The 16,152-nt window shown below is 40.2% G+C and overlaps 1 protein-coding gene across 7 annotated transcripts in view; it reads right to left on the bottom strand.

The window, feature by feature from the left end:
• Positions 1–16,152, bottom strand: part of rtel1 (regulator of telomere elongation helicase 1) — a 194,472-nt gene that overhangs the window by 136,814 nt on the left and 41,506 nt on the right. For all 7 annotated transcript variants that reach the window (XR_009514082.1, XM_059980542.1, XM_059980540.1 and 4 more), the window contains 6 exons: positions 14,789–14,886; positions 14,119–14,174; positions 10,450–10,524; positions 6,013–6,094; positions 1,104–1,236; positions 470–583 (listed from right to left, as the gene is read on the bottom strand). Coding sequence is in view for 6 of the 7 variants with exons in the window: in XM_059980542.1 (XP_059836525.1) it covers positions 470–583; positions 1,104–1,236; positions 6,013–6,094; positions 10,450–10,524; positions 14,119–14,174; positions 14,789–14,886 (558 nt within the window). In the remaining variant the exon portion in view is untranslated. The remainder of the gene's footprint in view (positions 1–469; positions 584–1,103; positions 1,237–6,012; positions 6,095–10,449; positions 10,525–14,118; positions 14,175–14,788; positions 14,887–16,152) is intronic.

Genomic DNA, 16,152 nt, shown 5'->3' with positions numbered 1-16,152 from the left:
GTCGTAGCATTAATTTCTAACAGGGTAGCAAATTACAGAGCATCCACACAAACTGAGGTTTGGGGTGGGAGAGCTGTCGCAATTTCATGAATTTGGTGGGACTGAAGAGTGTCTTCCTGTGACTTATGCCGCCATGGAAACGGGAGAGGGGGAGGGGTTCATCAGGTTTCTAACATTTGTGAGTTTTTTTTGATTTTCAAGTTTCAACATTTGTTATGGTACAGGCACACATTTGCATTCAAGATGTCTTCTGCTGGTTCTGTTGCCATTGCAAATGAGCAACTCTCACTCTATGAATCAGGGCAAGGATGATGAACTCGTAAATTTCTGACGAACTATACTGGAAAAAAATTCTGAGTCACAAAGACTTTAAGTGTGCATAAGACAGTGAACAAATTTAATTTGAAAATTAATGCACCTGTCTGTAACTTTTTAAGTAAATACTAACAGTATTTCATTTGCAGCCTACCTTTTGTTATATGCAGAGCTCAACTGGACTCCATCAGGGCCTCTTGGAACAATCCCAATCCATATCTGATGTTTGTCAATTACATGAGGATTTTCCAGACTTACAGGGAAAGGACTTAAGGAGATGAGGGCAATATTAATAAAGATATACTATTGTTGTATACTTATCTCTTCATTCTAAGAATAAAGATATAATGCAGTAGTCATCAAAAATTAAGTATTAACAAAATTATTCCAGGGTTATATATGCATTATAATGGAGATATTCATTAAAAGAACTTCTCCTAATTTAGATAGCAATTTATTTGGATTAAGTCACAGAGTATGTATGTTTAAAAATGAGATCACTTCTAATTTCCTGTCATGGCAAACATCTACATAGTATAGTTATTTCAAAATACCACTAACACAAGCTTTTTTTTTTACATACACAATGTGGATTAAAAATTGAATTCTTTAACTCTATCATTTTGAAACAGAATCAAAAAAATTGAATGTTTAGACCTATTGAACTTTAAGAATTAAATTTATTTTGTACATCTAGAGTGAAAACAATTTTTAGTTGGAAATGTTGTGACAAAAGGCAGCAAATGGCTTAGTAATACATTTCTACATGCTTCAACGGCCATACTCACATTTGCATTTCTGATGTGAAAGAGGACAGTGGAGAAAGAGTACCACTTGTGAGGATGATGGACCGAATCCCTTGACGAACCAGCTCAGCCATACTGTAGCCAGGGCAGAAGCACCAATAACTTAAAATTTTTCCTGTCAATATGAAGAGACCAACATATTAATGAATGACGATTGCAATAAATTTAAATACATCTGGAAAAAATGCTACCAGGTATATTTGCAGATAAATAAAAAAAAATAAGACTCACAAATAAATAACTTGTCTTAGTGCTTTGTATATCCCCTCTACAATTTTAGTACTGAGGAGTGTATTCAAACAAAAGTCATATACTATCCTGACACAAGTATACCTTAGCTTATTGTTTTACTGGTCCTAAATACTGTTACTATCATCACCAGAAGGAATACAGGAGTTCAAGAAGTTGGTTCACCATCCACCAACTTCTCAAGGGCAGTAAGGGATGGCAATAGACATCGACCTTGCTCACAAGTACTCTCACGTCCATTGTTTGAATAAAAACAAATGACAATGATAATGGTAACTTCTATGCAAAGTTGTGAATGACATGCCCAGTATAATTGGATACAAAAAATTTTCCACTAAATACAGGTACCTTTAACTGGACACAAACAATATGTCTGAATATTAATTTTACACAGATGTATTTTAATGAGTAACATGCAGAAATATGATTTTTTCCAAAATTTTAAAGGTTCATGTAATAAAATCTTCCCTTTAGTCTATAAACTACACATCATCAAAATGTATAACAAAAGGTCTTAAAGCCATCCATTAGCTTAGTAAAATAAAACACAAGAAAGATGTCATTAAACAATACAGCTATCAGCAGACCACTTGTCCCTTTCAGAAACCCCTCTAATACCTTCTTCCTCTGACTTGTCCAATTCCTCTTAAAAAGTAAGTATTTTCTGTATGATAAATCTACTCCCTGTGACTAAGTATCTTCATGCTCCATGGGAAGAAATGCCTCATTTTCCACCACAAAAGTTTGTGAACTTTAAATTGATACTATGAAGTTTTTGTAACTCCAACCAGCATTCAATCTTTTCCTAGTGCAAAATCAAAACCCTTCAATGAGTTATATACACTTGCACTGTTTGGAATGTAGCTCCCCGCCTAATTTTGAGATTCTGAAAATAGTTTGTTACACAAACAACAGCATGAACATATTATTTCTAGGATAGAAGATAGCTTGATTTGCTGATTCACACTACAAATATATGTAATTAGAAACAACATAATTAGTGAATTGTTACTCCAGCTATAGCACTGCAGCTGTCGCCATCTGACCAAGGCTGTACAACAGTATTAAATGAGAAGTGACTTAAACATATATCAATAGTAGGTTGCATAAATCATTTGAAGCCCTACATATGACTGCATTCAATCAGTAAATTTTAAAAGTAGGAGTTTCAAACATCACTAAGTACCACGTACAAAATAATGCTCACAGGACTGATTGAAACATTTGATGGTTTATCATTGGAATTACATAAATACCATTTTCCGGCAAATTTAAAAAAAATCCCTTTTAAGATTATGCTTAGTTTGAAAACTGAAAACTCTGTTTTTTATTTGTTTCACACAGAATAGGATTTTTTAAAAAAACACCTAAAACTCAACAAAGCAAATTCAGGATCTGGCTGTATTTTTCTTGGCTTCATGGTATACATGCAGTCCCCAGGTTACGAACAAGTTCCGTTCCCGAGTCTGTCTTTAACTCGGATTTGTTCATAAGTCGGAACAAGTACATCCGGTATTATTTAGAGTCAGTTAGTCAAACATTTGTCTTAGTATATAGTATATATTTTACCTTTCATTGCACATAAAACACTTAAGAAACTTATGCATTTCAATAATTAAACCACTGCATTGTCTAGTAATAACTGTAGCTTTCATCGGGGCAAGGCTTTTCACATGCTCCATTATTCTCACTTTATCTTTTAAAATTTTTCAGATCGTTGACCAACTGTAGCCTAACACTTTTCCAATGACCGATGACGTTTTACCTTTTTTTAAAAAATTTTTTTTTACCCTCCCCCCCCCCCCAACCCCGCGAGCAGCTTCCTGGGTCTGGGGCCCAGCGCAAGTGCCAACCGACACCTCTTTGCAAAAGCTTTATTATTTCCACTTTATTTTCAATCATGATCACTTCCCGAACGGAACAGAAACACTGCAGGCAGTGGGTCCTGAGCTCCACCGGGTCTAAAGGACCATCGCACTGAATTCTCCGGGTCCTAAAGTCCACCACACTGAGACTGGTTAAATGGGACAAGTGGGGATGTGCTGGGTTTGGGTATTTGATCCTCCACAATATTCTGCGTGGGAATTTAAACTGGAGGTGCCAGTATTGTTTATATGAGGTCGAGTTTCGAGTTCGACATCAAACTGGCACGGATTGGAGAGCGCGCTCGGGAGCGGTCTGTCACTGGATTGAACTCAGGAACCTCCATTCTCAAGCTCAGCGCTGATCTCACTGCGCCACCAGCTGACTGGAAAGGGAGGGAGCGGGGTCAGGGTGAATCTTGCTAAGAAAAATTTAAGCCAAATACAAAGTTACACACTCAACACAGTGTCAACGGCAACGACTTAAAATGGTGGACAGCGTCACGATCCGACTTAAAATGGCGAATGGCGTCATGATCCGACTTAAAATGGCGGACAGCATTCTCCTTCCTCGGTTCATAAGTACAAGTTGTTCGTAAGTTGGACGTTCGTAACTCAGGGACTACCTGTACTTCAGCTCAATCTCCTTTTCATCATATCATCTGCTCGTGTAATTCTCAACAGCTCTGTAATAACAGCACCTTTTCTTTACTCATGTTTCTCTCCAAGAGGCAAGTTGCATGAAGGATTTACACTCAGTGACCACTTTATTAGGTACACCTATTCTAATCAGCCAATCATGTGGCAGCAACTCAATGCATAAAAAGCATGCAGACATGGTCAACAGATTCAGTTGTTGTTCAGGCCAAACATCAGAATAGGGAAGAAATACGATGTAGGTGACGTTGACTGTGGAATGATTGCTGCCGCCAGATGAGGTGGTTTGAGTATCTCATATTCCTGGGATTTTCACACATAATATTCTCTAGCGTTTACAGAGAATAGTGAGAAAAACAAAAAAAATCTGGTGAGTGGCAAGTCGGTGGGTGAAAACACCTTGTTAATGACAGAGGTTGGAGCAGACGGGCTCAAGCTGACAGAATAGCAACTGCAACTCACTTAACCATGTGTTACCACAGTGGTGTGCAGAAGAACATATCTGAAGATAGATGCTTTATTGATCCCAAAGGAAATTACAGTGTCACTGTAGCACTACAAGTGCACATTTATACAAATATAATGAAGTAACAAAGAATAAAAAATAAGTTACCTCAAACAGTCTAAGAGGCGGTCATCACCTCCCTGGCTATAGGTTGACTCATTACAGAGCCTAATGGCCGAGGTTAAGAATGACCTCATATAGCACTCTTTGGAGCAGTGCTGTTGTCTTAGTCTATTATTAAAAGTGCTCCTCTGTTCACCCAAGGTGGCATGAAGTGAGTAACTCCAGATTTGCTAGGATTTTCTATAGGGTCTTTTGTTCTACCACAGCCTCCAGTGTGTCCAGTTTGACTCCTATAACAGAGCCAGCCTTTCTGATCAGTTTAGTAAACCTGTTGGCATTACTTGTGCTGATGTCATTGCCCCAGCATACCACTGCATATAAGATTGTACTGGTGACAACAGATTGGTAGAACATGTGAAGGAGAGGCCTACATACTCCAAAGGACCTCAGTCTCTTCAGAAAGTAGAGGCAACTCTGGCCCTTCTTGTACACAGCCTGTGTTGGTGCGTCACTCAAGTCTGTCATCCAGGTTCACCCGCAGGTACTTGCAGATCCTCAACACATCCTTGTCCACACCATCAGCAGTACAGGGAGCAGTGCAGGCTTAGTCTTCCTAAAGTCCATCATCATCTTCTTTGTCTTGATCTTCTTTCTCTGATGTTGACATGCAGATGATTCAACTTGCATCATTTGACAATGTCCTTCACCAAGGCCCTGCATTCCTCCTCCCTTTATACACCCAACTGTTGCTGCGTCATCAGAGAATGCACAGCATTTCAAACCTTGAAGTGGATGGGCTACATCAGCAAAAGACCACACCAGGTTCCACTCCCATTTCCAGATTTACTTTTGTTAGCACAGACTAATGCTTTTTTCTACAGAAGACCGAGGAAAAGTTGAAGCTTTTACATTCTGAAAAGTAATTGTACAGAAGAATTATTGCGGTCAGTGGTATGGGTGGGTGCTGACAGGCAAAGGGAAGAAAAATGGAAGAAAAGTCAAAATGAAAAACCATAATTATAAGACGGTCACAAAGAAATGAAACTTTATAAATAAATCACCCTAAAATGTCATTCTTTCACCACTTAGGCACAATGAATCTACGTGTATCATTAAAAAAAATGCAATGTAATAACTCAGCTAGGCTACTCCATGTCTTGGCTTCTATAATCAAGGATGAGGGCAGCGTTAGGTCTATTTGCAGGTTGCCCTGCAAGTTGAAGTCCTAGTTTGGAAATAAAAACTGGATGCCTAGCTGCAGCAACAATCCAAACATGAACCAACTTGATGAAATATTCTACTTCTGTTCAGGAATACTGAAAATTGTTTTACTAATTGGAGACATGATTACATAAAAGAAAATAAAATTTTGTTAGCAACTTCTTGGATCTCTGAGAATATTTGAAGTACAGATGTTTGCTGCAAGTTCAGAAATATGGCAATTATTTTGCACACCTTCGGACCTCAAGCAACAGATGATTAAACACAAGTAAGTTATTTTTTTACAATGGTACTATCCTGCATTGGCAGTTAAATTATTCCTATAGATTTGTACCGTGTTTTCTTGTAACCGATGAAGTCCATAAATCAGATCTCTGCTGCTTCTTGTTCCCACTGTTATCTGGGTGTATGTGAACCTAGTGAAATTTAAAACTGCATTTATTTGTACAGCAGTAAAACTGGTTTGGCAGTTATTTAAACAATGAGGAAACAAAGTTATGAGCAAACAACAAAGATAATACAGTGCCATCAGCACCTTAAGTTGATAAATAAATTTACATGTGGTAGTACAGTGGATTCTGGTTAATTAGGACACATCAGCATCAGTACATTTTGACCCAACTAAGTGCCTGCTTCAACTTGCTGAGTTTTCATTGAAATAGATAAAAAGGTATTAAGAAAAAAGGCAAACTACCATTTAACTAATTAACAAATTATGTAAATAAAATACAGAACTAATTAGAACACTACAGTACTATAAAACTGTGTATTGGTTCCTACCAGTTATTGATGGAGGAATTCATCCAGTGTATGCTGCCCTGTTCTTTCGATCGACTCTACAATAAGTCTACAGCAGATATGATCTCATTGGCTGTTCATGCGGCCTTGGATCACCTGGATAATACTTATGTCAGGTTGCTGTTTATTGACTACAGTTCAGTGTTTAAAACAAACATTCGTACAGGTCTGATCAGAAAACTCCAAAACCTGGGAGTACTGTGATCACTTTTAGGTCCCTTATCTATGAAAAGTTCTGCTGTTATTAGAGGGATCCAGAAGAGGTTCACACGAATGATTCTGGGAATGAAAGAGTTAGCACATGTGGAGTGTTTGATGACTCTGGGCCTGTATGCGCTGGAGTTCTGAAAAACAAGGGGGGACCTAATTGAAATCTTTCAAATATTAAAATGCCTAGATAGAGTGGATCTGTAGACAATGTTTCCTATGGTGAGCACACAGCCTCAAAATAGAGGGACATCCATTTAGAACAGAGATAAGGAGGAATTTCTTTAGGCAGAAGGTAGTGAATCTGTGGAGTTCACAGCCACAAACAGCTGTGGAGAGCAAATCATTGAATATATTTACAGTGGAGGTTGATTGGTTTTTGACATTAAATGTTACGAGGAGAAGGCAGTAGAATGGGATTGAGAGGGATAATAAGTCAGCTGTGATTGAATGGTGGAGCAGACTCTATGGGCCGAATGGCTTAATTCTGCTCCTATACCTTAGATCTAAAATTAGCGCGGACACCTAGTGCAGATAATGGACTGCCTTCATACCATGCTTTCGACGATTGCATCTTCCAAATCTTCATTTTCATTGTAACATTCAAGTTGATTGTTAACACCTTCAAATTCTTCGTAGTTCCTAACTTGAAGTAGTGAAATTATTTCAGTTTCACTCTCAGCCGTCTCAGGCATTTCCAAGCCTTAATGCTTGAAATCACAGTCAACAAAGGAGTTCTAAATTGTCTTATTTCCCACCAACTATCAGTGACAAAAATCACTATTTTTTGAACACAAACACAGGCAAATGATGCTATTTAAAACCTGTAGATTCTAAGCAAAGTGTAGAGTCCAACTGCAATGAAGTTGTAGGTGACTGAGGATAGTTTGAAACTGCTTGGCAACAGTTTCCCAATTAAGTAGTGTAACGTTCCATACTGCATTCAGACTATCTATAAATTTATACTGCACATTTCCCATGTACATCATTAAAGATGTGAATATGAGAATCGATTATTTTATTCCAAGAAAAGTGTCAAGCTGCTGTTTCCACTGAAGTTGCAGCTCATATTTAGTGGTTCTTTGAGTTGTTTTCTTAGGTTCATAGGCATGGTTTTGAGGAAGGGAGTTAGGGGTCAGATTCAGCCTTAAGGACTGGAATGTAGGAAAATGAGATATCAGTTGGGGTCTAAGCTTGCACTCCACATTTGAAGGTAAGTGTTACAAACCTGCAGGTTTCGTTTACTGTGGACTGTCACTTTAAAAGAGCGCTTCAGTGAGGCAGGACTATGACGTTGTTCACTGACTGACTCGCAGCTTATTTAACTTTAAAACAAGGACACAGACAGTCACAGTCAGAAGTCAGAAAAAGAGAGGGAGAGGAGCAAACCTGGAAAACGACAGCAGCTCCAGTTTGTCAAAGCTGGGAATTTGGAACGCTGCTATACCCACAAGGGTGGGTTGATTATCGATCCAGTGCACATTGAATGTGTGGTGTCACTTCATATAATCCATAGGAGTGGATTTAGGAATGTCCTGTGGGACCACTCACAGTTAACCTTGCCTGGGTAGGTTGAAGACAACGTCCCTGTGACAAATCACTTTGGTGGTAATTCGTATGTGGATTTGGAAAGGCTCGACGGAGGATCTTCTACCACTGATATTTATTAATGACCATCGTGGAACCTGTGGAATTCGACATAATTGCCTTCTCTCTATGTTTTACCTTGGATTACAAATATCTCTCTCCCATCATTTATTCTGTGGATGAACTGAACCTTCATGCTTCACCATCTCAAGACTCTGAGCCTTGTTACCCCAAGCTCGATATATTTACACACACATAACACTGTTAACTTTTGTTTATCTTGGTTAAGTTGCTAATTATAAGCAGATACTAATAAAGATAGTGGTTTTAACATCAAAACCAGGCTCCAAGCGTGAACTCTATTGCTGCGGGCTCATTTCTAAATTGTTACAGATCGTAACACCAGTGACATGGATATGGTACATTTGTGGTCAGATGTCGGACTGGCAGACCAGTGCAAGCAACCCCCCCCCCCCCACAACCACCCTCACAGGGTCAGCAAACTGTTGGTGGGTTCTGGAGTTGGAAGTCCATGTGAACAGCAGTAATGAGTCTGATGAGCCCCTGGGTTTGTGAATTGGTGAGTCCAGATTTCAAGACCCAGTGTTTGGTGTCCTGTTATTGGCAAGTCTGGTGTTTCAAGGCCTTCTACTTGGTGACTGGCCAGTCTTGGGGTCAATGCCTAAGGTTTGAATTGGAAGTCCAGAATTCAACAGATTCTGCTGAGAGTGGTGCGGACAGCCCAGTGCATCTGTAGTTGTGAACTTCCCATGATTTAGGACATTCACAAAGAGAGATGTGAAAAATGGGCCGAAGGATCACTGGGGACCCGAGTCACCCCAACCACAATCTATTCTAGATGCTACCATCTGGGAAATGGTACCGCAGCATAAAAGCCAGGACCAACAGGTTCCGGGACAGCTTCTTCCACCAGGCTATCAGACTGATGAACTCAAGCTGATTTGAGTCTATTTCTATGTTACATTGACTGTTCTATTTATTATAAATTACTATGCTTGCACATTGCACATTTAGACAGAGACATAACGTAAAGATTTTCCCCAGCTATGTGGAGTACTTCACCATGTCTTCAATCTGAGCCTGAGTCTCCAGAGGGTTCCTGTGCTGTGGAAGATGTCCTGCCTCGTTCCTGTACCAAAGACGCCGTGCCCCAGTGGCACCAATGACTACAGACCGGTGGCATTGACCTCCCACGTCATGAAGACCCTGGGGAGATTTGTTCTAGAGCAGCTCCGGCCTGTGGTTAGGTCACATTTAGACCCCCTCCAGTTCACCTATCAGCCCCGACTAGGAGTTGAGGATGCCATCGCCTACCTGCTGATCCGTGTCTACGCCCACCTGGACAAGCTGGCGAGCACTGTGAGGATCATGTTTTTTGACTTCTCCAGTGCGTTCAACACCATCCGCCCTGCTCTACTTGGTAAGAAGCTGACATTGATGCAGGTGGATGCTTCCCTGGTGTCATGGATTATTGATTACCTGACTGGCAGACCACAGTACGTGTGCTTGCAACACTGTGAGTCAGACAGAGTGGTCAGCAGCACTAGGGCTCCACAGGGGACTGTCCTGTCTCTCTTTCTCTTCACCATCTACACCTCGGACTTCAACTACTGCACAGAGTCTTGCCATCTTCATTAGTTCTCTGATGACTCAGCCATAGTTGGATGCAAGGGAAATGAGCTGAGTACAGGGCTACGGTGGGAAACTTTGTCACATGGTGTGAGCAGAATCATCTGCAGCTTAATGTGAAAAAGACTAAGGAGCTGGTGGTGGACCTAAGGAGGGCTAAGGCACTGTTGTGGAAGTCAATCCTGGAGTGGGGGAGAGGTAGTTGGAACACTTTATATTGTATGTGAGTGGGAGGTCACAAGGCGGCTTATTTTGCTGGTGCTGTTTTGTTGCTTGCTGTGTTGTAAGTATTGTGGGCATGCTATGTTGGCACTGGAAAGTGTGGCCACACTTGCAGGCTTCCCCTGCACACCCTCAGGAGTGTTTGTTGTTAATACAAGCAATGCATTTCACTGCATTTTTTGATGTACACCTGATAAACAAATTTGTATCTTGAATATTGAAAAAAAATTCACAATAGTCATGATGACTTACCTGAATATGAACATTGTAAGAACACAATCTTAAAAATAAAGTAAAATTCAATAACCTTGTAATGTTTGGCTGCATTCAGTCCCATCCGGTCTTGGACACCACCTTCAGGGGGATCTATGCAAAAAACAATCTGGAAAAAATACTTTTTTATCAGTAAGACTGACTTATTACAATAACATTGTAGTATCACCAACTCTAATAACGGACGGCATGGAAGGTAAAGATGCTGCCTCACAGCTTTGATGCTACCTTACAGTGCTGCGTGTTGGTGTGTGGCCTAGTGGGCAAGGCATCAGACTAGTAACCTGAAGGTCACTGGTTCGAGCCTCAGCTGAGGCAGTGTGTTTGTGTTGTATGTCTCCCATACAACCCTACCCAGGCCCGCGCCCTGGAAACTCCAGGCGCAGATCCATGGTCTCTCAAGACCGACAGATGCCACCACAGTGCTGCACATTTTCACCATGACTATGTGGATTTTACCTGGGAACTCCGGTTTCCTACCATATTGCTGGGACATGCTACATGCTGGTTGACAGGTTAAATGGGCAATGTAAATTACCCCTAACATAGACAAATGGTTGGAGAATCATGTAGAATTGCTGGGCATGTAAAATAATATGTTACACCAAAATGCTGGAGGAAATCAGCAAGCCAGGCAGTATCGATGGAGGGAAATAAACAGTCACCATCTTAAGTCAAGGCTCTTCAACAGGACTAGAACAGGAGAGGACAGAAGCTAGGATAAGAAGGTAGGGGGAGGGGAAGAGTACAAGCTGAAAGGTGTTAAGTGAGACCGGGTGAGGGGAGGGGGGACGAAGTAAGAAGTTGGGAGGGAAGAAGTGGAGAGAGGGAAAGAGCTAAAGATGAATGAATAATAGGCAAGGACAGTGGACAATGGAAGAAATGGAAGGAGGAGCGGAAAGAGTGGGAGGTGATGGGCAGGTGAGGAGTACGGTGAGAGGATAACCAAAATGGGAAAAAGAGAAAAGGAAGGAGGGAGGAGAAATTACTGGAAGTTAGAGAAATCGATATACACACCATTCATTGGAAGGCTTCCTGGACATAACATGAGGTTTTGCTCCTTCAACCCCAAGTTTGGCAATATCACAACAGCAGAAGAGGCCATGAACAGATATATCAGTATAAGTCAAATTAATATGGGTAGCCACCAGATCCTGCACTTTGCAAAAGACTGAGCAAAGGTGCTTGACAAGATGGTCCCCCAACCTGCATGGAGTCTCACCAATGTAGAAGAGGCCACACTGGGAGCAATAGACACTGATGGACTCACAGGGACTTTTTGGGACCCTGTATGATGGTGAGGGAGGAGATACAGGGGTAGGTGTACCATTTGTCAAACTTGCAAGAAGTAAGTGCCAGGAAGGAGATCAGTAGAGGGGAATGAGTGGTCAAAGGAGTCATGTAGAGAGTGATCTCTACAGAAAGTGGAGGGGGGAAAGAGGGAAAGCTGTGTTTAGTGGTAGGATCCCGTTTGAGATACCGGAGATTATGGAGAATGATATGCTGGATATGGAGGGTTGTTGGGTGGTAGGAAAGCACAAGAAGACCCCTACCCTTACCATGAGAGCAGGAGGATGGGGTAAGGGCAGATGTGTGAGAGGTGGAAATATGAATGAGGGCAGCACTGATGATGGTGGAAGGGAAACCCTACTGTCTGAAATAAGAGGACATTGTAGATATTTTAAAATAGAAAACCTCATCTTGAGATCATATGTGACAGAGATGGAGGAACTGAGAGAAGAGGATTGCATTTTTACAAGTGACAGGGTGGGAATAAATACAGTCAAGAAAACTGTGAGAGAAAGTTGGGTATTGGAATTGCTCTGCGGATAGCACAGACTCAACGGATTGAAGAGCCTAGTGACTTCTTACATCCTGCCATAGCACATCTCGCCTTCTGTCACCCAGAGAATTAATTAAATCGAGCTAATAAATCGGTTATAATTCCATTTCAATTTTAGCCAACAGTATCTCCTAATTTTATCTAATGACTTGTAGAAATGCTTTAAAATAACATCCATATAAATTTCTATTTACTTAGTCAACCCTTTAAAAAAATCAAACAAGTCCATCAGATACAAATTACCCACAAACCTATGCTGCCACTTTGAAAAAGTTTCTTCAATGTGTTCAGCCATGTTATTAGTAATCCTTTACTCTGGGTTAATTTCTCTGAATGTCGCACAATTCATTTGTTTCTACCCTTCTCATACACTTTAAAGATGCTGTCATCAAACAACAAATGCAATGCAAGTTTGTTAACCTCATTCATTCATGCACTGTGTTAGCACTGTATCTTCAAAATATTTAACTTGAGCTATTATCACATCATTAAATGATGATGCTAATGACATTAGGAGCAAGTTACATTATCAGAAAATGGCTATCAATACAACTTCTGCATGAAAGTGAAACAAAGTCATCAAATCTAAATTTGGTTTCTCTGGATCAGAGGAGACCACATCAAGAGCACTAAATGCAATTGAAAGTCCAAGTGAATTAGGTTCCTGGATGGCAGAAAGTAAGAAGTAAACAAAAGAAAACAATTGCAGAGGTTGCGTGGGCAAGTGTGATCCACTTCTGAATGCTGAAAGATGGGAAGGGGAGGGAAAGATTACGAATCTTTAGACATTGCTGTCCCTCCATTATAATTGAAAGGGCTCTCATCTGCATCTGGCACACTACTGCTCTCACTCATTCATCTCAGTCAGAATAGAATTCCTTTCATTCTTGCTAGCCACCTAATAGACTCTGCAATCCATGGATCATCCTCTGCAAGCTTTGTGGCATTCTAAACAATGCTACCACTAGAAATATCTTCTGCTCCCCTTCCACCATTCTGAAAAGACTACTTATTTCTCCATTTCCTTTTCCACTTCCATGAAACTTTCTCTTCTCGCAGCATTATTCAAGCAATGGCAAAAGGTACCTCACTTCCACTTTTTCCTCTTCCATGCCCACCCTCTAGGGACTAAAGCTGTCCTTCTAGTGAAGCTACAATTCATTTGTAGTTCTTTCATTTAGTGCATTACACATTGTGCCCATAATAGTCACTGGAGGAATTAAGAGTAGATCAGACAACTGTTTTGCAGAGCACCTCCATTTAGTCCATAAGGGTGACTCTGAATTTTCAGTCACCTTTCGTTCTATCATGCTAGCTCTCCTTCCAATTTTCATCTTCACGATCTTTGGCCACGTACACCATTCTAATGATGCATATCACATGACTGAGGAGTACCAGCCCATTGGACATAGTGCAGCCTTTGGAATTAGCTGTTTAACTCAATTTCAAAGAACTTGTTTTCCTCCCTCCATAGATGTTTCTGTCTATTTGTTTCAACTTGTTCCTTCATTTCATCTCTGCTCAATAATTACCTTGACAACTTTGATGGAACCCCACCACAAATATTCTCCCCATCCCTTCACTCTCTGAAACTTAAACAAAAAATGCTTATTTTCATTTTTTCTACCTCTGATGATGTGAAATCCTCTGTTTCACTCTCCAGGAATGCTGCCCATACTGCTATGACCTTCTGGCACTTTTGCTTTAGTTTCAGATTCTGTTATAGTTAATGTCAGATTGAAGAGCTGCCTGCAAACTGAGCATCTTAGGTGATCCAGAACTGGGTTTCTGAGGTCTAAAAATGCTTCTTTCTTTAAACAGAAAAAAATGTGTTATCACAATTTAACAAGAGCATCTTACCTGCAGAATATCTGCTAACTTCTGCAAACCACTTGTATTGGTGAATATTCCAACACCTAAGGTAAGTAAATAAAGACCCTATTATAACTTCAAGTTCCAATGTTGTCGTGGTTTTAACTTCTTTGATATTGAAGAGAAAGCTTACTGGCTTCAACATCAGAAACACACTTTTGATGTCAACATCAGCAACACACCAGATATTGGTAGCAGACTTCGTGATATTTCACTTTAGCATTACTCTTCTAAGCAAACTCAAGTTATGCCCTGGCTGAGGAATAAGTACAAATTAGTATACAAGGCTGCATGCATATGTATGAAAGGAACTAACATGAAAACCTGAGGGAATCTATGTCATTACAATCTGATAACTAGTTTACACAGAATGCCACCATATAAATTTATTTATACTATTGAGATAAATACATTTACAGTCTTACCTGTAGTCACTGACAGTTCAACCCTTCCCTACTGTTCTACTTATCATTCTGAAGTCAGACGGAAATAGATCTGAAATGTTGCATCAGTAGCAAAGAAGAACCCAGACTGTACAATTACTTGGATTGTACTTTGAGAGCCACTCTCCAATAATGTAAAAGTTACACTATGCAGTGAAATTTCTCAGGCAGCGTGTGTGAGTGACACAAAATTAAAATGAAGCACAAATACTTACGTTCTGACAGAGCACTCATAATCTGGTCCAATGCTTCTAAAATTGCAGACTTGTTTTGGAAAGTAATTTGGGCTTTTGCAAATAATTCGAAGATGAAGCTGTAAATGACCATCAAACATTAATCAAAGAAAAGCAGCAATTACGGAACAGAAAGCTAGAAAATAATCTCTGTCAAAGAACTCAAGACTTAATAGAATCACAGAGAAGTACAGCACAGATAATGTTCTTTGGCCCACCTAGTCCATGTCAAAACCATTAAAACTGCATACTCCCATTCACCTATACCCGAACCATAGCTCTCCATTCCCTGCTATTTATGTACCTATTTAAACTTCTCTTAGATTTGAAATCAAGCTCACATGCACCACTTGCACTGGCAGTTCATTCCACACACTTACCATTCTCTGAGTGCACAAGTTTTCCCTCATGTTTCCCTTAAACTTTTCACCTTTCACCCTTAACCTCTGGTTGTAGTCCCACACAACCTCAAACTAATATGCAGGCTAACTCCAGATTACATATTTGGACTTTTTATTGAAATATTCCACAGCAGCTCGAATTGTACAGCCCTCTAAAAGAGTGAAGAACCAAAGAAAGTTCTGTGCCTGTCCACACAGTGAAAAATAAATTGATTATATTGCAAAACACTGTTTTGATAAAATTAGAGTTCTGCATCCAATTCTGATCACAACACATTAAGATATGAAGGTCTTAATGCAGCTTAAAGCAAGTACAGGAAAGATTTTCCAAGGATTTATGAATGAGGATCTGTTATGGACAATGATTGGTTAGGTTGTTGTTCTTCTCAAAGTAATACCCTAAACCACAAGGATCAAATGGTCTTCTCAGGTGCCAGTACCACCGTATGTCAGAGAGCACAGCTGATAGAAGAGGGGGAGTGGCTCTGTTAGTTTTTTAGGATTTGAATCTCTTTGCACCATTCACCTGGTCATTCACCAATCTGATGCTGAATTGATGTACAACTCCTACAAAGCAAGGTACTTGCAGTGAAGCCCAATAGCCTAGATAGGCCAGAAACCTTTGCAAGGATTTCAGCCCATTGTACTCAAGTCTAAGGTTGGGCTTGGGGCTTTTGTTCGACAGGAGATGAAGAGGGAAGATGCAGGGGAGAAGAGGTCATAGAATTTGACCTGGAGCGGGACCATGATTCGATAAAACCAGGGGGTGAGATCAATTGAGGATTGGTGACTATGGAGAAACTTTGATCTCCAACTTGTGCACATTTGACTGTTTCTTTAAAATGGGCCCTTTTCCATCTTTTTTTGTTCTTTTCTTTACCAATCCTTTAGTCAAATTAAGATTCAAAAATATAATCTTTTAGTCTTATGCTGTGTACTGTCTGT

The sequence above is a fragment of the Hypanus sabinus genome, chromosome 9, assembly GCF_030144855.1.
Source record: "Hypanus sabinus isolate sHypSab1 chromosome 9, sHypSab1.hap1, whole genome shotgun sequence".
Taxonomy (NCBI): Eukaryota; Metazoa; Chordata; class Chondrichthyes; order Myliobatiformes; family Dasyatidae; genus Hypanus; species Hypanus sabinus.
Note: the sequence above shows the minus strand (reverse complement) of the source record. Positions and strands in the feature narration are given on the sequence as shown.